General features: G+C 43.0%; 1 protein-coding gene and 1 pseudogene across 2 annotated transcripts; one reads left to right on the forward strand and one right to left on the reverse strand.

Annotated features, from left to right (window-relative positions):
* The first annotated feature begins 1,460 nt into the window (after window positions 1–1,460).
* LOC128339842 (uncharacterized) lies at window positions 1,461–26,091 on the forward strand. 2 transcript variants are annotated; one of them, XM_053284317.1, is made up of 11 exons: window positions 1,461–1,763; window positions 2,062–2,101; window positions 9,333–11,594; window positions 11,676–11,834; window positions 18,558–20,174; window positions 20,949–21,014; window positions 21,300–21,400; window positions 22,134–22,222; window positions 22,494–22,639; window positions 24,381–24,533; window positions 25,472–26,091. In XM_053284317.1, the coding sequence occupies exons 1-11, from the start codon at window positions 1,608–1,610 to the stop codon at window positions 25,804–25,806; spliced, it is 5,124 nt and encodes a 1,707-aa protein (XP_053140292.1). In that variant the 5' UTR covers window positions 1,461–1,607; the 3' UTR covers window positions 25,807–26,091. The 2 variants fall into 2 exon arrangements, with proteins under 2 accessions (XP_053140292.1, XP_053140291.1); XM_053284316.1 differs by having other exon boundaries at window positions 9,333–11,834.
* Window positions 15,302–15,399, reverse strand: LOC128341345 (uncharacterized; annotated as a pseudogene).

Below are 26,091 nucleotides of genomic sequence, written 5' to 3' on the forward strand. Positions count from 1 at the left end.
GTTGAAAAGGTATAGAAATATGCATTGAATTGTATTGTATTTTTTGGCATGTTCATACCCATTAATATCCAGCCAATGCAGCACATGTGCCTTCTTCTATGTGTCAGAAGTGGCTAGTGACAGTGACCAGTTACTGCATGAGACTTAGGCTAGTATCTGACTCACACCCTGGTCCCAGGCATGTTTACTAGGATGGAGGTTTCACTGCATTCGATGGGGCTTACTCTTGGGTAAGAGTGCACAGGATTGCAGCCTAAGGAGCCTGTGTTAAAGTTGCCAACAATTTTGCTAACAAGACCCATGTGTCTTTAGCAGCTGCATGATCACCAGATATCTACCAGGTGAAGCTTTTCCATCTCTATCATGCCAGGAAAAGATTTCCCCAATGAAAGTTCTGCTTCGTGCCTGGTAAAGGTACAGAAGCCTTGTGGGGAGGGGCTTGAGATTTTGCGATCAGCCACTACAGCAGAAAACCCATTGTTAAAATACTTGGCAACTGTAGTTGCAAAAAAAACCATGTTTGTATAATGAGCACAGGAGATTGAAGGAAAACCTGCCCTGCACGAAGAGCACTGCTTGGCCTGCTTGCATGTCGCTTTTGTTTGCTGCTGAAACATGTATCGCCAGCAGAGGGAGCTGGAGGACAACCTTTCCACCTTTTCAAAGCTTCTAGATAGCAACAATGAAAAAGGGTCAGATCGTCGTTGTAGTAAGCATTCCGGCGAAGTCTTATTGTACCAACTTGTAGATTGGAAAATACAGGTGTATCAACTATGCCCTTCATTGTAAACATGCCATAAATGGCTCCATTATTTGACCTCCAGTGCATTTACTACAAAACTGTAATCCTATGTGCTCTGCAGTCATTAGAAGTGCCATTGAATTCAACGGGACTTACTCTTGAATAAACCTGCAGAGGATCAAGCTGTGTTGTAGCATTTTAACAGTGGCTTGTGGATTACAGCCTACAGCACACAGAAAATATCCTATATCTAGTTTACAAGTAGAGTTTTTGCCCCTAAGTCTACCATTCTATTACTGGAGAGTACACCTCATGAAATCCAGTGCAACTTACAAATGAAATAAATGCTTGCTACCACAAGACCAGCTGTGCATGACTTGTCCCCTTAGCTAAGCAGGGTCCACCTGATGTGTGAACACTGTCAGATATTCCCCTCAGGGGATGGAGCCGCTCTGGGAAGAGCAGAAGGTTCCAAGTTCCCTCCCTGGCAGCATCTCCAAGATAGAGCTCAGAGAGATTCCTGCCTGCAACCTTGGAGAAGCCGCTGCCAGTCTGTGAAGACAATACTGAGCTAGATAGACTAATGTTCTGACAGTATATGGCAGCTTCCTATGATTGTGTTATTCTAGACCTTCCCAAGGAGGAGAAGGAACCTTATCTACTACTAATGCATGCTACTTGGTGCCTTGTCATCTGATTAAATAATGGGTTACATTTGAGTGGGGAGGGAGGGCATAAAGGGAAGGCCTTGAGAAGTTCCTTTTTCTTCTTGCAAGAGCTATCCTTTGGTTAGGAGCAAATGAAGCTAAGCTCTCTAAATGCAGTGTAGGATATCATGAGTGGCCCAGGGGGAGAATAGCTGCTGATGCATGTTTTAATGAAGATGCTTGTGGGGGAAATTGCCATGAAATTGCTCTTTCCTCTTTTGCTTTTTTCTTTCTTGCTGGGGGAGTATGTGAGCAACTGGACTCCAAAGACATTACTGACCTCTGCTCTCGATGTAGTGGAAGATGAGGGAAGGGTGAGTATTGCTATTGCCTTGAGTGCCAGGTTAAAAGGCACTTGCCCCACAAGTGAGTTGTGAAAGTGCTCTTTATAGTCTATGTGCCTGCCTGCTATTAGTACAAATATCTACTGCTTAAATACATGCCTGCCTCCCTCCCCTTTATAGGTTCCACTGTACTTTTATTAGAAACTTGGCACAAGATCAAGCAGTGATGTGACTGTGATTAAGGAAGGGAGGAAGCTTGTATGATATGCCGGCACCTGCGTCTGTGCCTACACAATAACTTGAATTAATCCTCTGGCTTTCTTTACAGGCAAACACCACTCTTGGCGAATCGCAGGAACTGAAACCACGTAAGCTTACCATCTATTCATTCATTCATTCATTCATTCATTCATTCGATTTCTATGCCGCCCTTCTAAAAATGGCTCAGGGATACACAGATAAATAATAAAAAAATAAGATGGAACCCTGTCCCCAAAGGGCTCGATCTAGAAAGAAACATAAGATAGACACCAGCAACAGTCACTGGAAGGTACTGTGCTGGGGGTGGATAGGGCCAGTTACTCTCCCCCTGCTAAATAAAGAGAACCACCATGTTTAAAAAGTGCCTCTTTGCCCAGTTAACAGGGGTTACCATCAAGTTAGCTTACCATCCAAGATAGTCTAATAGAGTATGGTGGCTTACCTGTGTGCAGAATCACTTGTATACATGTGCAGGTGCTTCTTGAGTGGTGTTGGGCTTTGTATGCATTGGCTTTAAGAAAGAAGACGACACTGGGGTGGCCCTAGTTACCAGTGGGTGATGGAAGTGATAATGTAATATATGGAGGATGGTCTCCTTTCTTCCAGAGTGTGGGCACTGCAACAAAGAATCTACAAGCAGTGCTCTTTCTTCTTGACTAAGTTTATGGGTTGACGTGCTGATAAATACTAGGAGGGAGAATTACTGGAGCAACGGCCAGTCCTGGCCACAACTTGTGAGAAGAGGCCGCTTCTCTTTGCCAAGGCACTTGATGACTGCATTTTAATTTCTACGATGTGTGCACGTTTTTCCTTGTATGTCCTCAGTCTCCCATCTTAGAACCACCAAGTTGCATCCCCATCTCCTGTGCTTGTCTTGCTTTTCTATCCATGATGAGCGAAGCAGTTTACAGAGGCAATAAACCCGTGTAAAGCAAAGCCTAGAAAACAGCACATCCGGACAGCCAGATATGAGCAGCGTGTTTCATATATGACTTCCAGAGGAGCAGCCACACTGGCTTGTTGTAGCAAATGCCTCAAATAGTCCTGTGGTTGCTTTAATGGGCTGCAGCCAGAGTTCATGCATCTGATGAAGTGGGCTCTGGTCCGTTAAAGCTTATGCCACGATGCATGCTAGTCTTGTAAGTGCCACATGACTTTGTTCTTATTATTTATTCATTCATTCATTCATTCATTCATTCATTCATTCAATTTCTATACTGCCCTTCCAAAAATGGCTCAGGGCGGGTTACACAGAGAAATAATAAATAAATAAGATGGCTCCCTGTCCCCAAAGGGCTCACAATCTAAAACAAAACTTAAGATAGACACCAGCAACAGTCACTGGAGGTACTGTGCTGAGGGTGGATAGGGCCAGTTACTCTCCCCCTGCTCAATAAAAAGAATCACCACGTTAAAAGGTGCCTCTTTGCCAAGTTAGCAGGAGTAAGGGTGAGTGTGCATGTGAGAGTGTTTGATGGGGGGAGAGAGAGAGAAAGAGGGTGTTCAACTCCACACCAATATGCATGCTGGAAGAGATGAATCTGAAGTGCTCTGAGAGAGGCAGGTAACAGGAGCCAGGCATTTCCACCCATGGGAGGGTGTTCATGGTTGGAAATTAGCTTTTTTGTTGGCTGTTGACCAGCACCTCTCAAGCTCGGCTTCAGTGTCAGGCTCAGCTGGGTAGGTTGCAAAGTTTATAGCTGAGTGATTAGGAGGTGCAGATTAGCAGGGAAACACAGGTGATGGCTGCAATGCAGCTTCGTGTTTCTGGAATCCGTCTGCTTTGTGACAGCTTCTGGGGCTGGGGATCTATATCTGGCAGGAGCATGCGGAACCAGAGCAACTCAGTCAAACAAAATAAGTCCATCTGCAGCAGCATTGGATGTGACATCCCAGGCATGGCTGCGGTTTGGTCACTTCTCAGACCTGTCTTTTCTCTGGCACTTGCCTACGAATCCTTTGGTTCTGGGTAATCCAGGGACCCGGTAGTTTGGTCTGGTATTGTCGTTTTTGTGCTCTTGATAGCAGTATTGCCCAAAGAAAATGGAGCAGGAAATATGAACTCCACATTCTCTTTAGCAGACCTTGTCCATGTGGCACAGTGATTGAACGGTGGGGATTAGTGGATTAGTGTGTTTTTCTGAGTCTTGCCGGAGCCTCAACAGTGGCTGCAAGTCAGCATGGAGGAGCCAGTGTTGTCAGCTTTTGACATGAACGTCAAATCCAACTCTTCCTGGAAGTAAAAAATGGTTTTTCAGGCTCATTCTTAATTCTGGATAATGTGAGTCCTGCTTTTATCTCTGGCAAGCATGTTAGTGGCCCTGTGAGGAACCTTTAGAGATGTTTTCTCTAGGCCTGAGGAATGACCAACAGCAAACCATCTCTCCCCACCAAAGAGTGGCAGCTCTTCTCTGGGTGTGTCTGAACCAGAATTTTGTAAAAGGCTAGCTATCTAAATCCACACAAGGTTGTGCATACTCCGCAGCTAGTGATCTGTTGCCAGGTGCACTTTCCCTCCCTCCCACCCACACATCCCAGAATCAGCGTTTATGCTGCAAGATATTATATTTTATAATATCCATTGCACAACATGTTTGGAAGAGGTTTTGAGCTCTCTTCTGGCTTTTGTGTAGATCAAGGTGTGAACCAGACAGTTCCAAGTTCAAATCTCCCCCCACCATGAACTTGCCTGATAGAGCCTAAGCAGCGCCCTCATCCTCTGCTTCCCATCTGAAATGTGGGGAAAAGACTGACCGACCGGCAAAGGTTGCTCTAAGGCTTAAGGAGAGAGCAAGTAGACCATTTAATGCTTTGAAAAACTTGATATACACTAAGCTTTTTGTCCTGTCTTGCATTGCTCTTCAAATCCTTTTTTCCTTTTTTAATAGTGTAAGTTGTTCCATAGCACCCATTTAACTAGACACCTTGTTAACCCTTTCCCCTCTTGCTAACTCCTTTTAGCAGAACCGGAATGGCAAGCTTGTCTCAAGAGTTTGTTGGTTTGGCACAATGCATTTTCTATCATCCAAAGCCATACTTTGCAATATGGGGGTGGGGGCAAGGTATGAGCTGCAGGCAGGAAAGGCATGGGATGCAGCAACCTTGCTGAAGCTAAGCGAGGTCTGGTCAGGGCCTGGATAGGAGATCACCTGTGATCGGTGGCATTATTTTGTAGTACATGCGGCAAACTTCTGAAAAAATGAGACCTTAAGCATCATCATTTGTGTTTGAAGTTCCCTTGTTTAGCCGCCGTGTGTGTGTGTGTGTGTGTGTGTGTGTGTGTGTGTGTGTGTGTGTGGTTTTATGGTACAGTCCTAGGCATGTTTACTCAGAGGCAAATCCCGCAGTGTTCAGTGAGGCATATGCTTACGTGAGTGTGCATAAGATTGCAACCTAAGCATGTGTGCAAAAGCAGGGATACCTGTACAATGGCAAAGAATAGAAATCTGTCTAAAATTAAAACAAAATTAAAAAGGATGCTCAAGAGCCTTGGGGGAAGAAGGAATGATGCATTGCCCTCATCTGGATAATTATAGGCCAGTCTCCAATATCCCTTGGATGGGCAAGATAATTGAGAGGGTGGTGGCTGATTAACTCCAGGCAGTTTTGGAAGATACTGATTATCTAGACCCATTTCAAACTGGCTTTAGAGCAGGCTATGGGATGGAGAGACAGCCTTGGTCGGCCTGATGGATGATCTCTACTAGGAAATAGACAGAGGGAGTGTGACTCTATAGGTTCCTTTGGACCTTTCTGCAGCTTTCAATATTGTCGACCATGGTATCCTTCTAGATCACCTGGGGGATTTGGGAATAGGTGGCACTGTTTTGCAGTGGTTCGGGTAGATTCCAGATGGTGTCACTTAGAGCTACTCACTCTCTGAAGCGAGAGCTATTGTATAGTGTCCCTCAGGGCTCCATCCTATCTCCGATGCTTTTTAACATCTAAATGAAATCGCTGGGTGAGATCATCAGGAGATTTGGAGCAGTGTGTCATCAATGACATCCAAATCTATTCCTCCATAACATCATCATCAGGAAATGGCATAGCCCTCCTAAATGCCTGCCTTTTACAGGCAGTAATGGACTGGATGAGGGTTAATATTAATAAATTAAAGCTGAATCCAAGCAAGACGGAGGTACTCATGGTGAGGGGTCATACTTCGAGAGACATGATAGATCTTCCTGTTCTGGATGGAGTTGCATTCCCTCCAAAAAAAACCCAGGTACATAGCTTGGGAGTGCGTCTGGATCCAGGCCTCACTCTGGTTTCTCAGGTTGATGCTATGGTCAGGAGCGCTTTCTATCAACTCCAGTTGATACAACTGCTGCATCCGTTCCTTGAAGATAATAATCTCAGAACTGTGGTGCACTCTCTGTTAGCCTCTAAGCTTGACTACTGCAATGAGCTCTACGTGGGGCTGCCTTTGTATGTAGTTCAGAAACTTCAGTTGGTTCAAAATGCAGTGGTTAGATTGGTCTCTAGGGTTTCTTGGAGAAACCATATTATGCCTATTTTAAAGGAATTGAATTGGCTGCCAATAGGTTTCAATGCAAAATACAAAGTGCTTAAAGCCCTAAATGGCTTAGGAGGACTGGGTTACCTGGAAGAGCGCCTCGTTCTGCGTGATCCCCACCACACATTAAGATCATCGAGAGAGGTCTGTCTCCATATACCGCCAGCAAACCTGGTGGTGACTCAGGAGTGGGCCTTCTCTGTAGTAATTCCTAGGCTGTAGAATGTGCTCCCTATAGACATTCGTGGTTTAACATCTTTAAACGTAAAGGGTGCCATCAAGTCGATTCCGACTCCTGGCGCCCACAGAGCGCGGTGGTTTTCTTTGGTAGAATACAGGAGAGGTTTACCATTGCCTCTTCCCACGCAGTCTGAGATGATGCCTTTCAGCATCTTCCTATATCTCTGCTGCCTGATATAGTAGCAGCAGGGATTCGAACCGCAACCTTCTGCTTGTTAGTCAAGCATTTCCCTGCTGCAGCCACTTAAGGTGACTCTTAAGACACACTTTTTTAGCCAGGCTTTAAGTAATCTTTGAATTAAATTTTTAATTGCTGTTTAAATTTTTTTATTTGCTGTGATTTCTGAATTTTTTAGATTCCTGTTTCAGTAGCTGGTTTTGTTTTTGTGAACTGCCTAGAGCCTTTGGAGTCAGGTGGTATATAAATTAATTTACATAAATAAATCTATTATGAAATTGTTTCAACTGTTTAAGATAGGAAGTATTTAGGATGTCACTAGTATGCTGTCAAAAGATGCACTGTGGCAGGGATTCTGAACCTTTGGTCTCCAGATGCTGGACTACAACTCCCATCATCCTCAGTCACAATAGCCAAAGACTATTGTGTCTGAAGATTATGGGTGTTGTAGTCTAAGCCAAAAATCAAGTGTACCAGGATCTCTGAACCACAAAACCATCAACAATAATGCAAATCCAGCAAATGTATAACTACTAATAGATCATATAAAGACAGGCACATCGTTATAATTCTCCAGGTAATCCCATCGAAACAAAGCTTATAAAATGTCATATTCCGTCATGATGAAATCATCCTCTCTAATAACTTGGTGTCCATCCGTGGACAACCAAGCGTGTGTCCGTGCCTCCCTCGGCCGTTCTGCGCATGCGCGGAGCGCATGCGCAGAACGGCCGAGTCAGAAACGGACACAGGCACCAGGCAGCCATCTTGGTTGCTTCACCCGGCCGTGGAAAGGCCAGAAGCGGCCGCCACGAAGCCGGGGTAAAGGAAAGGCTGAGCTGCGCCCCCAAGGGACAACTGCTGGTGTCCTCATCCCTGGGGGGGATGGGGAAGGGAGGGGGCGCTGCGCTGTGCTCTCCCTTGCTGGGGAGGGGAGAGCCTGGTGGAAGGAGGTCCCAGCGGCTGGAGGGGAGGATGGAGCAGGCCGCTGCTCCTACCTTGCTCGCCCGCTGCTGTGCGCCCCAGAGCGGAACAGGCAGCCCCTGCCTGCGGCTTGCCTTGCTGGTGCTTGCTGCTGCCAGGCACAGGTCTGCTGTGCGCTGCTCGTGGGCTCTGGCCGGCGGCCGCCTTCCACGGACCTTCCACGTGGGTCCTCCAGGAAGGAGGGCGGAGGAGCAGCCGTCGCTGCGCCCTCCCTGCCGCCGCTCCTCGCTGCTCCTGGCCTGCAGGCAGCAGCGGCTAGAGCGGGGTTGGCGGGACCAGCGGCGGCTGGCCGGAGAGCAAATCTGTAGAGGCTGCTTTTCCACAGGAGTCCCCCCGAAAGCAGTTTGCCTAGAGAACTCATCAGCAGGAGATCAGTGGCTCGCTGGCCCCAGAGGGCTCCCACTTCCAAAGACAAGCGCCTCTGGCAGACGGAACAAGGGGGGGGGAACCAAGAGAGAGGGAAGGGTAAATTAGAAAAGGGTGGAGGAAAACAAAGACAGAGAGAAAGAGAGAGAGAGAGAGAGAGAGAGACAGACAAAAAGACAGACAGACAGCGAAAGACAAAACAAGGAATGAGGGAGGAGAGACAGAGAGAGGGAAAGGGAGAGCAAGAAAAGGAAGGAAAGGAAAGAAAGGAAGAGAGATGGGGGGGCGGGAACCAATAGAAAGGAAGAATGCTTAAAGGGGGGGGAAAGCTAGCGCCCGTTGTTATAACAGGCTTAAAAATACTAGTAAAGTGAATAAGTATATATATCCAACAATATCTATTCCCAGCTCCTAGTACTTTATACTTTGAAGCTTAGCAAGCCACTGAGTTGGTCCCCACACAGACCTCTCATTTATACTAACTATAAGCAACCCTCTCTAACAAACCAAGAGTGTTTAAAAAAAGGGACCTCCTCCAAGGACCGTCCATTTTTTTCCTAAATGCTCCCAAATGAATATGTAAAATCGCTTCATTTATGTAGGTAAGTCTGGTTTTCTTAAAGAACTTCCTAAAGATCCTCCCAATGTATATTAAAAATATCACTTACTATTGCTCCAGGCCCAAGTTATAGAGTGAATTACCGTGAGAAGGTACTATCATTTCATCATGATGGTGTAAGACAGTTTATAAGCTTTGTTTTGATGGGAATGCACTAGGAGAATGATAATTATGTGCTTGACTTTATATGATCTATTAATATTTGTATAGTGTGTTGGATCTTTATTATTGTTGAAGGAATTATAGTCCGACAACATCTGAAGACTAAAAGTTGGGAACCCCTACACTAAGGTTAACAGAAGAACCTGCTGTCAGTGAGGAAGGATGAGTAGATGGGCATGTAGCTATGTGACAAGATGGAGAAGTTGCCTCCTGTTCTTTTCACACAAGTCAGTTCTGTTGTTTTCTAACATAATTCTTGCCTTCTAATGCTAGATCTCCCCTGGATATCCATGTACATTCCTGAGAGAAGCTGCCACCAAGAACTGAGAGAGAAACATGGGGAGTTTTCCCCCCCAACACATCCCAATGGCTTTGAAGGGAATATCTGGTGCAACTGGACTGTTTGGGCAGGCTCTAGGAAACACATCATTATTTATATTAAAGGATTTAAAAGTGACGAGGGCTGTGACAACAATAAGGATAAGATTTTCTTTGATGGAGTTTCTTCCCTAGCAGAGAACACTGTGGTATATGCTTGCTGGAAGAAAGAGATATTTGTCTTTGCTACTTATGCTCGAGGTGTCCATGTGGTCTTCTTGATGAGACATTCCGCCAAACCTAGGAAAGAAAGGTTTTTAGGGAAGTACTACATCTTTAAGCATCGAGGAACTAAGCCTACCAAGGATGCTGTTAGCTTTGAAGTGTCTACTCCAGAACCAAACCAGCTGATTACTGACAACGTTCCTCAGTCTAACAAAGAACCATGGGTCTTCATGCCAGACCATGAAAACCCTAGTTTATCTGCACGTCATAGTACTGACAAGACACCTGAGCTTAATGAGTCCTTGCAAGCCAAAAGAGCAAATGCACACAGTGCCGCTCTTACAGGCTCTGTTCAGCAAGCTACAAGGTATCTAAACCAAATGTTGGCCAGTCTCTACCTACTCCCCACATCATCAGACAGTGAAAAGTCTCCTTGCAGTCTAAAGTCTCCTGGAGAACAAACAGCAGCCCTTAGCTCTTCAAGCACTGAAGAGATTCTAGTGTACCTGGGTGAATCAGCTGTTGCTTCAGATGTTCTTTCTGAGGTTCCTTTCTTAGATTTGTCACCCCTAATAGAACCTTCCAGTCTGGTAGGACGAATGGAATTTCCAAGCAGAAAACCATTAAGTACCAACGTGGGGGCCTCTGTTAAAGGTAATTTACAGACAGGAAGTGAATCGGCACAGCCAGTTTATCTTGGCTTGGCTACACATTCTCTGAATCTAGCCTATGGCATGGTAGCCACCACTACAGTAGAAGTGACCACTGAAGCTAGTTCTCAGGGTTACAAAAAGATTATACCAATGAACTTCCAGGCAAGCATCTTGTCTCATAATGTGGTTGGCAGAGATGCCACCGGCTTTGAGGCTTCCTCACTATTTAGCCCTGAGCAGAATTGCACAAGTACAAAGATTTATGAGGACCACCTGCTTTTCCATTCCAAGACATCAAAGAGAGGCACACTGGAAGGTCAGCCTGAAAGTTCTATGCTAATATACAATGATGTTGACATGGTTAGTGAATGGGAAACTGGAACTGCATCAATCTTTGAGGACGCCACTAAGATGTTGGGTATTGATCCCATTTTAGAAAGCTTTGTGGAGGGCAGTAACCAGCTAAAACTCCCTTCAGCTACAACAGAGCTGTGGAGCATTCTGGAAGGTGGACTCCATCTGAGGCCCAGAAACGGTTACCATGAGCAATCAAGTGATGATATCTTCCTAAATCTGCCCTCTGTGATGCCAGGTGGGTCAGGCAAGTTTAACTTAGAAGCACAAAGCAGCCATCTTCTGGAAATGGCTACAAAACATGAGTCTTTTCTCTCACCTAGTGAAACCGCAGTTGTCCCTTCCGCTGCTACAGGCTTGGTGCTTTCCCCATTCCAGCAGGATCTCATTCTCTCTTTAGGGACAACAGACTCTGTTCCTTTTCCTGCTATGGAACTGGAGCCTTCACTCTCCCACAGCACAGCAGCGACCCTTTTGCTTGCCATTCCAGATATAGAGCCTACCCCCTTGGAATTGGAACATGCTCTCTCCCCATCTATGGCACTGATCTCTTGGTTCACATCTATAGAACCAGAGCAGACCCTTTCCCTAGCTGCCATGCTTCTGAAGCCCACTGTTTCTAAACATGACCCCATGGCCTCTGAAGTCACTGTAGCAGACCTTTCTCTAGGTGGTGAAGAGCTGGAGCCCATCCTTTCTGAACCGGAGTATGCCTATGGTGAAACGGCAACCATTTTGGGAGCAGCTACAAAACTGGAGGCTATTCCCTCTGCAAATGTTGCAATTCCAGAGTCTGCCCTGACACCAAGAACCACAGTAAATTCTCTAACAGCTACAGAGACCATGTCTGCTTTAGCCCAAGATAATGAAATTACCCTTTCCTTTGGATTATGGATGGCAAATGCAGTTAAAACCAAGGTCCCTTTGAGAAGTTCTTGCTGCCAACAAGCACCACATGCTTCTGAAGAGGAGGAAATGCCTTTAGGTACACTTTGCTCCTCTAGTTTGCCTGTTCCTAGGATGGGAGCTCCATATCATGATCACTATACAGCTTTTGTTTCTACAGAACTAGAACACCTTTCCCCAAGCACTGAAGCATTCCCAATTGGGCAACCTTTATTGGAAGGAAAATATGGTGATGGTTTTCCTACAAAGCCTGGAAAGGGACACAGAAATTATCTCTCCAAACCCTTCGATTTGGCATCGGAGCAGGATCCATCCCTTGGTAGGTTTACAGCAAGCAAACGACTAACAGGATGTATACCTGATCAAAATGGAAACTAAATAAAATAAGGTTAGAAGTGCAATTTACAGTCAGACTATCAGGTTTTTTGTCCTTTAGTAGCTCCCACATAAGGAAGAGGCAGCAAGAAATCTTTAGTTGAGAAGCAGTGAAAATCTCTTTAAAATAATTCTCCCCAAGAGGGGAAAATGGACCTGCATTACAATCCTTTATCAATTTGAATAGCTAGTAAAGAAAGTCACTGATGAAAATTATGGGTTGACACATGTCTGATTCATCTTGTAAACTTTAGATGAACAAAGGGATCTACAAGGTAGCTTAAAAAAACCCCTCAGAATATGACTACATTCGGGATTTTAAAGATATTTTATGTAAGCCTCCAATTTTATATTACATATTTATTGATCAGATTGCTGGACATTTGACTCTTTTTCTAGTTGGCTAACAATATAAAAAATATCAGTGTTTAGCTAATAAATATGTTTGTAAATTGCACTCTTGATCTTTATTTTATTCAGATTTACAGTAAGTGCATGTTCTCCTCTGAATGAATTGGTCACCAAAATTCCCTTCATTGTGTCAGTTGTGCATGAAAATGAACATTCAGAGTGTGACTGGCTCTGGCTCTAACTGGACAACATTTATCCAATGCTCTTCACACACCAAGATGGAGGCTCTAGCTATGCTACCAGTGATGCCCTTAACAGTGGTGGTGAAGGTAGACTCCATAGCCCAATAAAATTTTGGGAAATAACATAATACTGGATTGAATTTAGCTGGAAATTCCCTGGAATTTAGTGTTGGTGGTCATAATGTTCCTGGAACTCTTGTCAAGATGCAGACGCAGACAGATATGCAGGCCTCCATCAGATTTTGAGAATAACGTGATTTATAAAGTAGGGCAACTGTGAAACCACATAGGTGTGTTTTATCATTTAATTATAATTTCTCACTGGGTCATACTCATAATTGTTTAAAGAAAATGGGAAAGGGACATGGCTAAGCATAGGTGAGATAGCTTTTCTAGAACCATTGTATGAGAATATTGTCATTTTCTATCTTTGCTGCAGAAGAAGTGCCATTCATTTACTGCATGTACCTTAGATGAGTTTCCTACTGTTTGTTTTTTTTTTAAAAAAATCTAGTACAAACCCAAAACCAATTCAAGGCTGTGGTATAAAACCAGAGAACTGGTTGATCTTAAGCAGGAAATGGTATAATGTGATACAGGACAATCCGGCAGACATCAAAGCATGTATTCATGGATAGCAAAACCGGTGCTAGCCCATGCATCTCTGTGCCTTGCAGGAGGGCTGTGAACCATGCAGGAGGGTGTGAGAACTTCAGGAGTGGTATACATGGAGGAATTTCCAAATGAAGTAGTCAGATGCTTCCCAAGAATGTCACAAGGCTGAGACTACATGTAGCAAGGGTGGGAGAGATGAGGATCAAGGTTGGCGCTATAATATAATGGGGTGGATGGGTTCAAAGAACCCAGACTGCCTGACTCTGCCCACCCCCCAGCTCCAGCTGTAAGTAGTCATTTCCCAGTTGTGTTTTTTGCTAGGTGTGTGTTTTGTTTGTTCTCTCTATGAAGGAGAAAACTAACAAAACATGCACCCAACAATGAACATGGCTGGGAAATGAGCTCTGGAGGGCTTGTGTGGCCAGAGCCCCGAAGGGCCTGATCAAGCCCTTTGGAGCTCATTCCCAGCCAGCGTTGGTTGGATGGCTGCATCTATTTTCCCTTCTCTCTCTTGAGCAAACTGGGTTCTTTGACATGATGTGCAAGGGGCGTCAATGGTGCACATGCACTGCGTGCACCTGGCAAGACCACCAGGGATCAGTCTGGGCTCCTTCCTCTTACGTCTTCAAAATAACAATGCATTCTGTCCCCATCTTGACCAGACAATGAATGTATAGCTTCGGATGACCAAGCAGTGCACAGTGGCTACTTATAGCCTTGGCATTCAGTTGCTATATCTACCTTGTGAACTTTTCTGTAGTGATTGCCCCCTCCCCGCCCATGGTGATTCTGGTACTACTGTGTCCTTTTACCCTCTACTTCTGTGGTACTATGGAAAGGAGTGTGGTAATACTGAGTTCATTAAGTGACTGGTCGCTTCAGAGGACCAGTTCCTATGGGAGTCACCCACATGCTACGATTAATTCCTCTCCATACTTTTCGTTAACACGATAAATGTATCGTTGCTTCTTTGCACATAATTCTCAAGGATGTTCTTCTATTGGATATCTCTTAATACAGTACAACACTTGTTTCTGAATAAGTCACCATTCATTAACTCTTTGTAATATAACTTTAGTGGGCATCCCAGAGATAAATATTCCCCCCACCCAACTAAGTATTGGCTTAGGATATATGGCTAATGTTGGAGATTAGCCAAAGATTTACAATTGTGGCAGGTTTTCTGCTATATCTGGGTAGGTAGGTCAAAACTTGTGCGAAGGGAAACAATTCCATATTTTTGTTTTGGAGCACCTATTGATCCAGTATGAAGATATTCTCTCCTTTTCCTTAATCCTGTTTTCAAACATTCACTCCTAGAACAGATCAAAGTTGAAAGCTCTGCAACTTGCATAGCTTGTGCCAACCACTCTTGCCTTAATCTTAGTACTGCTGTTTTCAAGTAACCTTTCAAATGACTTTGGACGATGGAGAAGCCTGTAAACAGAAGCCTGTTTTCCTTAGGAAATCACAGTGATTCTTGTGATCACTAGTACTCAACTGAAGTATTCAACTCAAATTTGCTTTTCTTTTAAACAGCTGTTTCTTCCTAACTGTTTATTAGACATCTTGTTTTTCACAGAAACATTTGGGTAATTCTATTTTCCTCTGATTACTAGTTATTAGACCAATGTTTTATGTTTGCTCTGTATTTCATTCCTAATGAAAGTAATACTTCATCAAATTTAAATATTTCCTTGGTTGAGAGTGATGAGCAGTAAAAGAATCTTGAAAAACTGTTATTGGCTGATAGTATTTTCTCACCTGTAATAATTACCGAGCAATTGGTGCTCCTAAATGTGGTGTTTTTTGACAGTCCCTATTCCTGGTTGTAGACATGTCCTGTCTGCTTTATAGTCCCCTAGGATGCCATAGTATATTTCCTAACAAAAAATTGAAATGTGCTAAATGCATCTTCTCTGTTAATTTTATTTAGTATAAAATGTCCTGTTGGAAATATCTGAAGTTTATCTAATCCAGCACCCACCCTGACTCCACAAAGAGAGAAGAATCCTCAGTTTTCAATACCTTTTAAAAGATGAGCTTGCAAGAGCCTGGGAAGGGCATTTTCTATGGCCAAATTGACCAGACAGCTTGACCTGGGTCTCAGGAAAATTCAGGCTTCATTAGGCCTACAGAGTAAGAGATATGCCCTGTCTGCTTTTCAGACTGGGCCTTCTGAATTCCTCTTCCTTTGGGAAAAGAGAATTTTGATATAATATCTTATAAGCATTTATCCTTATTAGGGGCCATGCTAATCTTCTCTGTATTGTTTCAGTTTTTAGTATATGTGCTGAGCACAGAGCTTTTATATTTCAGATGGTGGTTGGAATAAGAGAAGACTGAAACCACTTTGCTCCCCAACTTTCTCCTTTGCAAATATAGACACTGAACATTCTCCAGATATGATCAGAGTAGTTATTTGTACTTGTCACTCAGCAGCACTTGATTTTAATGGTTGATATTTCATAATATTTGACAGTTGCTGGGATGCAGTGGTATTTAGTCCTTGTCAGCACTGTTAACTGGTATGAAATGAAAATCAGTGGTTTTCAAACTGTCTACCTGCAGATAAGACTTTCTCTGTACATTAGCATCTGTTGTGGAATCTCTGCACATTGCTGAGGCACACTTAGTTCATACAGGTAGTGGGCCTTGCAGTCATCTGCTGTGAACTGAATGTGAGCCCTGACACACACCTGATGTTCCCCTATGGCCAAGCACTGCAGATCAATAATATTGATCAAGCTACTGTGTGTGTGTGTGTGTGTGTGTGTGTGTGTGTGTGTGTGTGTGTCTTTGTTTTGGTTTTTACTGAGGCGCTCCAATAACCTTCTTAAAAACCAAGGTTTCCTGGAAGCTAGTTTGAAAACTGCTGATTTGATTGTTAACATGCAATGGGAATCTGGATTTAACAAGCGGTGCTTAGAAGACTTTTGTATTTGAAGCCGGCCATAATGTAGACATACCAAGAAGTCTAAAGCATTTGAACTGTTTAAAACACCACACTCACACTGAATCTGAGAAGCTTTGAAGCAAAATTCATTCAGACAAAATAAATGACAACCCTGGACCAATTGCTGAATTTCAACTATTTGGGAATAACAACTCTAGAATGAGTAGATGGGACCAAAACAGTATTGCTAGATAACTTTTAAAAAGCTGATGTGTGATGAAAGGTCCCTGTGGATCTACATGTAATTTGACCACATCTGCTTGATCACTAATTGTGCAGTACTTCTGTGGAAATAGCAAAGAGCAGTTGCAAAATAAAGCAAGCAAAAAGAGGTGAATGGCTATCACCAGAACCGTGAGAGATAAAAACAAGTTGCTCTGGTAAGAACTAATCTGCCTACTTAACTTTTACTATAATCTTAAATAATTACCATCCTCATAAATTCACATTCCTCACTTCAGCCTTAAATGTTTATGCATCCGCCAACTTGAATTGGGGTGGATGACATCGCCACAAACTGCGCCATTAAGGTGTCCCTATGTGTCCCTGTAGCAAATTTGGTTCAAATTGGTTAGGTGGCCTCTAAATTAAACCAGTTACACCTCAAATGTTCATGTGCCTGTCATCTTGAATTGGGGTGGGTGACTTCATCAAAACTACACCATTGAGGTATCCCTATATGTCCCTACCCAATTTGGTTCATATTGGACCAGGCATTGCGAAGTTGATGGAACAGTACACACAGAGAGAGAGAGAGAGAGAATGCCAGGTGATCTCATAAGTTTACTTTAAGGAAAGTAGGCTAAAAATGAAAATTCTGCACTCAGAGGGCAGGATTCTGTGACATTACAAGTGATGCGTACTGAGAAATTTTATGTAATTTATTCAGGTTTTCCTAGCCATGGAGAGGGGAAAGGACCAACAAAGATGTTCACACTTCCCCACCACCACTACTAGAAACCTCCTGTAGTTCCCCTCCCACTAATTTAGCTCTTATGATCTCAACAGACATTGCTGTTGCAATTTCAGGTGTATCTTTTCAACCAGACAGGCTATAAAACCTTTGAAAACAAGAGCTGCCTTAGTGAGACTGAATTTTGAGCTCAATGCTGAATCTGAGCATGGCTGAGAAGTGGAATACAACTAAGTCTGCACTTTTTCTGGAATCCTGTGGAATTGTGGCCAGGACCCAAATACATCAGGGAGAAAGAGTACATTTTACTCCTGCTTGTGGGTGAGGAGTGAACAGCCCTATTACCATTAAGAAAAGAGTCTAAATTGTAGATCACGCTTGCCATGTTTAAGCAAATTCTTTTCTCTGTGTTTATATGGGGGATCTGGATTATAGTGAGAGGTACAGGAAACTTGAACAGTTTCTAGTTCGAGAGTGACACACACACTCAAAAGTAAGTCTGAGTTCTGTAGTTCCTGCCAGCAATTCCTGTGTATAGACAGAAGCAATGCATAGAGATAATAGAAATACTGAAGTTAATCCACCCTATTATCTAGATAGGGAAATTCCAGCTTCACTATGAGAGCCATTTTTTTGTTACCTCAGGCAGACGGGATTTTTGTCCATAGAAATCAATTGAGAAATCCAAGATTTTAGCATAGCTGTGAATGGGCAGCAGTATTCACCACCACCACCCTTCCTGCTAAACAAAAGTTGGCAGAAAAGACAGGAGTTGATGTTCTCAGCTTGGGAGCAGTGGAAGCTAGTGCTACAAATGACTTCCAGATCCTGGGACCTATGTGAATAAAGCTGCCTGACTTGGGAGTATACACTGTGTGTCTTAGGGACAGAGAACAAGGCCCAAAGGGCATTTATCACTTGGGCAGAAGCTCTCTTACCCCTGGACTTCGGAGCCAAAGTCCATGGCCTACACACCCCCAAGGTTCCACCAAATCCTCTTTAGTCTGTCCTGGGTGGTGTGGTTTGTGCCCTCAGGAACTTATGTGTTTAAAAAATGATGCTTAAATTGCAGCAGGGGTCCTCCAAGGGCTTTTAGGTCCAGGCTCCAAAATTACCTAGGTGCATCTCTGCACTTGGGTATAGTTAATACACATTTCTGGATATAAAATACAAATTTGGCAGCCAAAACCATAAGTAGCATAAGCTAGGGCAAGTAAAAGAAGCCAAAGGATATCAGTCAATTCTCCAATTCTTGGAATTTGGTGGTGGGGAGGGGATAGTGTTACAAATATGTACCTGGTCCAAGGAAATTGTGCTTGGTCACTGATTGTGCCACCCATACATCCTTAGGTGCATGTTTCAAGCTATATGCTCTTGGAAAAAGTCCTGCTGATTTCCACAGGGCTCTTCTGGAATAAGTGGACTGGAGATAAGAGCATAATCAGCAAAAGTAGTTCTGAGTTTGAATGCTTAAAGATGAAGCTATTAAACATGTAGTGAATATCAAAGAGAAAAAGGTAACCTTCCAGATGAATAAACCAGATAATTAGTGAGATGTTGACTTCACACCTCTTTCTCTTCCATCTGCAGAGTTGGGATTCCCTTGGCTGTTGATGTATCTTCCTGTAAAAAGTTGCCACGTTACTTTGAAGGAGGAAGCTGGGACTTTTTCTCCTCCAGTTCTTAGTAGGCACACCAATAACTGGTGCAACTGGACCATCTGGGCTGGTCCTAAGAAGCATATATTGATTTACATAGAAGGATTTGAGGGGAACTCAGATTGTGACGAAAACCAGGATATGATCATATTTCAAGGGATCTTGTCGAGTGTTGAAAGCAAAGTAGCTTATGTCTGTGGAAATCATGGAACTTTGATCTTTGCTGCTCAGGCTGTGGCTGCCCATGTAGTGTTTTTGTCAAAAGCTGTTTCTCGAAACCATAGTCATAAGCATTTTAAAGGAAAGTATTATATATTTGAAGATTATGAAACATCAGATTTGACGGGTGGTGGTGTGGCTGCTGAAGATCCAGTTTTGCAATCAAACAACAGTTTTATATTTTCCCCTAAGTCGTATGTAATGCACTCTAGACATATTTTGGACTTTGTAAAGACCAGCAGAAAGGCTAGGAATGAAACCAATCTGCCAGGGGCTAGCAGAGAGAGGTGGGACAAAACTGACAACACAACTAGTTCAGAAGCATCCCTAAGCTCCACACAAGCTTCTCTCTCTAAAGCCATAGGAAACGTTACCTTGAATGTTCTTGACCTGAAGAGGGTGCAGGCTGCAGGATCATCTGTTGATGATGAGAACAGAAGTAGGCATAAAACTCTTCCTGTCAGTATAAGTAAAACTCCAGCCTTGGGAGCAAGTAGTAATGAGGAAAAAGCCACAACGTACAAACCAACTGTCCCTTCAGCCTTTCCACAGCTATCCCAGAGGTTCAGAATGATGACAAAACTGGAGGTAGTGAAAGATTCTGGAATGACCACTGAATCGGCCAGCCTTGGAAATAATGGCCATATGACCACAATCTGGAGGCTGGCATACCTGAAAGGTACTGGAAGAACAGCTTTTAGAAAAACTGCCTTTCCAAATGATGTTGCTTTTCCACATGTCTCCTTGGAAAAGCAGAAAACTCCAGCTTCTCCTCCTCAGAGTAGCCCAGAGGTGAAGGAAGAACTGATTGGCCAGTCACTGCAATCTAATGCTGGGCTCCCTAGGAAGATGATGGATGTAATGGAGTTTCAACACGTGGAAGGTAAGGATGCACTTGAACAGATGAACCATCACAGTTATAAAGAAGATAATGGCAACAGGGATCAGTTTGTGGCAGAAGCTGCTCCCAGGGGAGGGAATGGAGCTGAGCCTCTGATTACAGAAATACCAGCAACTCCTACCATTAGAAGAAAATTCCATCTGACCAGTTTGGGCCGCCCTAAGGTGCTGAATGCCCCTCCTTTGCTGAGGACACTTAATGGTGGCCTCACGGGCACCACCACTTTAAATCGACAGGTTGTTCTCTTCAGTAACTTGAACATCACCACCACAGAGACAGCTGTTACCTCACGTCCTGAGGATTCAGGAACCAGATGCACAGGTTGCTCACAAAGGAAGGGCCTGAACCCCACTCCTCCCTACTTCCCTTCTGGTTGGTTGCTGAGCAAGAAAATATCCTTGGGAGGAGAACATAAAAACAATTCTTATGGTAAGTTTGTGGGTATCTTGTTCTTTAGTGGCTGACCTACCTGTTGTGAGTGATTAACTGGAGAAAGAGTTAAGAGTGTTGTAACAACAAATCCTGGCTGAGTAGTGTGTTAGTTTGCCTAGGGAAATCTGGCTTAACTGCTTTGAAGCTGCAATCTTTTGATCACTCAACCTTTCTTGTTTTTGCAAAGCTCTGTATAGAAATCAAATTGGGAAAATGGTTAGTAGAAAAACACAAATTTGTAACACATGAAATCAAAGCTGCTTTACACCTTCCATGTTGTATACATGTAAATGTTCACACAAAATGTATGGATGCAACTGTATTTGCAGCCTCATGTGTCACATAGGTACACATGCCAGGGAGCTTGGAATTGTTGCAGCTACGGTCTGCACATCTGCCATTACATAATGTTCACACAGACTTTTAACTGGAATTTAATTTTAATAATTTGTTTTGATAACTTGTTTTATGATACTGTTTTTATTGTTTTGTGATTTTTAATCTGTTTTGACTGTTTTATATTAAATTTCTTACACTGTTGTGCGAGATGTACATATCAGGTGGTATAAAAATAAGATAGATAAATAAATAAATGTGTAACATGACACCAGCTATTAAGATGTTCCAATGGCAGGGAGGAATTTTACTTTTCATGACTGATTCCAGTCGTTATATACTTCTGAGTGCTATTTTCTGCTTTTATGGAAGCTGCAATAGAACTGCCATGTTCATATTCTAGACTGAAACCTTTCCATTGTTCCTCCTCCACAGAGATTGTTTCCATCTTTAGGTCACATGAAAATGATACCAAATTTGAATCCCAACACAATCCTGGAGGTAACGTGATTCTCTTTCTCCTCTCCACCTTGAGGGTGGGAGAAGCAGTTGTCTTCTCTGTATAAATTGATTGTCTTAAAGGGTCAGTGACCTGAAAGAACACCAACTGTTAATAAGTAATAGTCAAGGTGAAAGTAAGCCCTTTATGGCAGAGAACAGTTTACTATTGGGAAGTTAATAGCCTAAGGTGCTGTCGGTTTTAGATATGTAGCAATAGGATGCGAATGTGGCTTTGCTGTTTTGACTGTCCTTACTGTATTTTGGCAACTTTTGGGTCTTCTACAGATGTTCTATTTGAAATAACTTTCAGCACAGAACACAAAGGACAGATGCCCCCAAATGGGAGTGAGCAGGAAAAAGCCCTCATAGAATCCATTAAGCTTCAGGTAAACAAACAAATGACACTGAATGTGTCAAAACATGTTTGATAAGTAGTAGGTAAGTCTTATTTATTTAATGTCAGCCTTCCTATTCAATAATTTGGCAGCAGGACTATTTATGGCAAAGCTGTTGAAACAAGAGCAGCCTCAAGTCTTTGTCTTTTTTTTTTTAATGGGGTGGGGGTGGGGTGGTGCCCTGGCCTACAGTAGATCGTGTGTGTGTGTCTGTGTGTCTGTCTCCAAATAGAGGTATACAGAACAAAATAAGACTGGATTAGGCTAGATTTCCAGGTATGATATTGAAGAAATAGCACAGCATTTGGACACTTTAAGAGTGCCTGATCTGAATTTGTAGCCCCCTGGAGGGGTAGCCATTTCTGGGTGACTTGCATTTGAAGGCAATGAAGCACATGGGTTGGGTAGGGAAAGTGTCTAACCAGCAGGAGAGGAACAAAAGTAGCAGGGTAGAATTAGATGACTGGGCTTAAAGGTAAATGCATCTCCTTAGTAAGAACTGTAAAATCAGTTGGCTTTATCTCTTTGAGAATACGCCTAGTGGGAGTGCTCTCTGTGCAGTGTACAAAATCAGATCACTGTCTCCTAATGTGTAAATCATCCACCATGAAAAAGTTTTTTTCTTTTTTCAAATAACTGTGGTGTTGACATTTCTGTCTCGACTGCCACTGAACAACAGTTGGATATCTGTCATATAAACCCATAGTGGGCATTCTTTCTCCAGGTCCAAGAAAGAGTGAAACTCCTCTCAAATGAAGTCAAAGAAGTCAGATTAAAAGAGATCATAAGGAAGAAAAGAAAGGAAATGAAAAGGTATGGTGGCTGAGTTGTAGGTTGCCTTGTGATATGAAATGTATTGATGCACCTTGAAATAAACTGCTGTTCTGCATCAGGTGCATCTATGAAAATAGCTAATATTATTTCTGATTCATCCTCTTTCCACTGCTCTAAGAAACTTTAAACTTGCATGCTACGTTTCCTCCCCAGATTTATATCTCCCATCAGTGCATCAATCCCTTAGTTAGTCTGCGCATTCATTTGACAAACGGAAAATAATTTAAACCACTTCAATTTTTATACATAGAAAAAATGGTCCAAACCTGCTGTTCACATTCTGGCTGCATCTAAAACCAGAAGAAAAGAACATCTCTCACGTAATACATTCTCAGCTGAAAGACCTCCGTGGCACCTCCGTGGGAGTTGGAGAGCTTCGGCTGGTTTCAGTGGGAGGTATGTGAGCTGTGGTGGTGAGTTACACTGTTTATGGAGAAATATAAAAATAAAGGACAATTATAAAATAAGAAAGAAAGCAGAAGTGGAAGCATTAGCAATTCAATGAACGAGATTGTGCAAAAATGGCAATAAACTGCGTGGACTGTTTGGAGGAAAGAATAACTGCTTGATCCACCGAAAACTGGTGGTTTCAGTGTCAGCAGCATCGGTCACATATGCCAGGCTTAACCAATAGGATAGTTTTCAATATACATTCATCTTGTATTGTTAGGTATTTAAAAGATCTGGGTCCACAGCCCCAAATTGGCCACAGTGTCTTCACAATCGACAGAAAATCTTGCCAACTGTCATTCCCAAACGCTCTAACAGCTTTTCTCCACAAAGGGGTTTCCCAGACACAACTGCAGGGCTTGTCTCTGCCAGCCACACTTGGTATGGGATTTAACTCCTTCCTTTCCAGATATACGGATTATTCTCAAATCTCATTTCCTCACAGAGGGGCATGGATTTCTTCCTAAATGTACATGGCCAACTCATAGTTTTAAAGGCAGAAGGGACCTTGAAATCTATCCAATCCAAAGAGGATGAGGAAGGCCCTAGGTACCCAACCATCCTTCTAATCTGGGAAATATTCACATTCTGTGTGCAAAATATGTGGTCAATCAAGATTTGTCTCATTGGAATTCCACTGGGGCAAATAATTCATGCACCCGAATGTCTTGAGCAATATCTGCGTGCATACTTGAATACTCATACTTGGCAGGTTTGTTCATCAATAAGGGGAAAATATCCCGACTTCATGGACATTGCAAATATTTACACTGGTCACACTTTTTCTCTGGCTATTTCTGGATTTCTTCCAGGCTTCTGGAGACTTCTAAAGCCTCCATGGGACTTGAATAACAAAGGCAGCACCTGGCAAGAAAAGCAGTTGAGAGGCTTTTAGAAGTCAGCGGCATCAACTGAGAGCTGAATTGCAGGAAATTTTGTGTGTGGTGGGAGTCCGTTTCTGGTGTAGCCCCAACAGAGTACATGTAACATGATTAATGATGCAGTTACCCTGGAGTTTATTTATTTAAAATATTTCTATACCGCCCAGAACTTGCATCTCTGGGCGGTTTACAATCATTGTAAATTACTTAGGCCTGGAGCTCTGGACAAATTGGATTGTTGGGGGAAAGTAGGAGGTGTTTGGCTTTTTAAAATTGATAATGGATATGGTGGAGTAGAGGTGCGACCTCTTTTCTCACCTTCCTATCTCGTGAGGTGATTCTAATTCCTTAAATGCTCCAGTGTTTACCATCACGGGATAACTGGATCAAAGAAGTTTGACTAATACGAACTTCCTGCCTGAAGAAAATAGCTCTCAACATCCAGGAAAAGCCAACTTTTCAGTGAAGAGATGTTTGATCCATTCTGAATAATCCTGCCATGGGTTGAGATTAAGTAAACACCATGGCTGGGCCTGTTTGTGTATGTGGTTGCCCTCTGTGTACAGACTGTGTTTGATTGTTCTAAAATTCAAAGCCAAAGCTTTAACTGCAGGAGCCTGTTGTCTTGTGCTTGTTCTGCTATGACCAGGAGACAAAAGTTTGTAAGTGGTACTACAAAAGGAAAAGATGAATGTACATTGAAAACTATCCTATTGGTTAAGCCTGGCATATGTGACCGTAAAGCATGCTGCTTAGAAGTTCAAGCCCTTAATACAGAACTGCTCTCTTCTGTCTTTGCATGCCAGATGTGAATGAGTGCACCTCAGGAATAGGACTATGTGGTGATGAGTCAATCTGCCTCAATGGATATGGTACATACTTCTGTCAATGCAAAGAAGAGTATGAGGACCGTTCTTCGACAAAATTGGGTACCCTGTGTGTTCGTAGTCCACGAGCAGGTATATATTTCTAAAGCTACAGCTCTAACTGCCTATTGCAGGGTGGGTTGAATACGATTAGCTAGAATCATTGTGTAACTGTATGAAAAATGTCCTGAAATAAAACTGATCATAATTGGTGTACTACTCCACAGTGAAATTTATGAAACTGGTATGTCCATCCCAAAAGAAGTTACACTTGTGCTGAATGCAGAAAGAAAAGATTGTGCAGTCGAGTCGGTGTCGACTCCCGGCAACCACAAAGCCATGTGGTTTTCTTGATAGAATACAAGAGTGGTTTACCATTGCCTTCTTCCACGCAGTATGAGATGACTGCTGTTGTCATTGAAGTTGGCATCCGCCTCCAGCACCCTGCTATATCACTGCTGCTGCCCGATATAGTTGACTACAGATATATTTACTAGGCACAGCCTCTTGCTACCGAGGCAAGCTGCTTCCCCCACTGCAGCTAATAAATTCTTCCTACTATCAGCGGGGAAATGGCTTGACTACCAAGCCAGAGGTCACTGGTTCGAATCCCCGCTCGTATGTTTCCCAGACTATGGGAAATACCAATCGGGCAGCAGTGACATAGGAAGATGCTAAAAGGCTTCATCTCATACTGCACAGGAGGAGGCTCCTGCCTCCTCCTATATTCTACCAAACCCCTCCTATATGCTACCAAAGATGACCACAGGGCTCTGTGGAGTCGACACCAGGAGTCGACACCGACTCAACAGCACACTTTACTTTACTGTCTTACAGTGTTCTCTCTTCACCCAAACATGCAAACCAAACTAGGAGCTAATTGTAGAGGAAGAGACCTGGAAAGCTAGCCTCCCTTAGCTTGTTCTATCTATAACCTATTGACCAAACTACTTGGAATGTGAAGCACATATTGAATGTGAAAACATTCACGAATGGAATGAGTTTAATGAAATAGTTTTCTTTCTCTGTAGGCATTGGCTCCTTGTACAGCTACACAGAGATCCTTGTAGGAACCACTGTCTTTTTCATCTCTGCCCTTGTAGTGGTGATCAGTGTGCTGTGTACAATAGTAAAGAAGAAATGTACAAAGGACAATGTACACTTTCAAGAGGCTGCCTTGTCGGGGACACCAGCATCCTCACATTTGAGGCCCACTGCCTTTGATCAGAATAACATCCATAATCTCCTTACTCTAGACCCTGCCCAGTTAAAACTTAGAGCCAAACCACCGGAATGGCCCTTGCAACTGAAGACTAGTCCTAGTGAAATGTACAGAGTATCTATCGAGCAGTCTGAATGCTTATAAAAAAAGATTTCAGACCCCCTTTTTCTTACTAGTATTAAACACTTTTATTTATTCTGATGGAGCAAATACAGCTTTCTGTTTCTTGGCACATTGTAAACTATTTTTGTGTTACCCTTTCCTTCTATACCTTAGTGACCGTTTAACTTGTATGATATATTTTTTCTCCCAATGTTTTGGCCAATATATCTATATCTATATATTTTTGTCTGGATTTGTGTAAAATAGGAATGAAACCAGCTATGGTTAATGGCTGTTAATAAAATCTGGAAATTTGCTCTCCATGAA

The sequence above is a fragment of the Hemicordylus capensis genome, chromosome 1 (assembly GCF_027244095.1).
Source record: "Hemicordylus capensis ecotype Gifberg chromosome 1, rHemCap1.1.pri, whole genome shotgun sequence".
Taxonomy (NCBI): Eukaryota; Metazoa; Chordata; class Lepidosauria; order Squamata; family Cordylidae; genus Hemicordylus; species Hemicordylus capensis.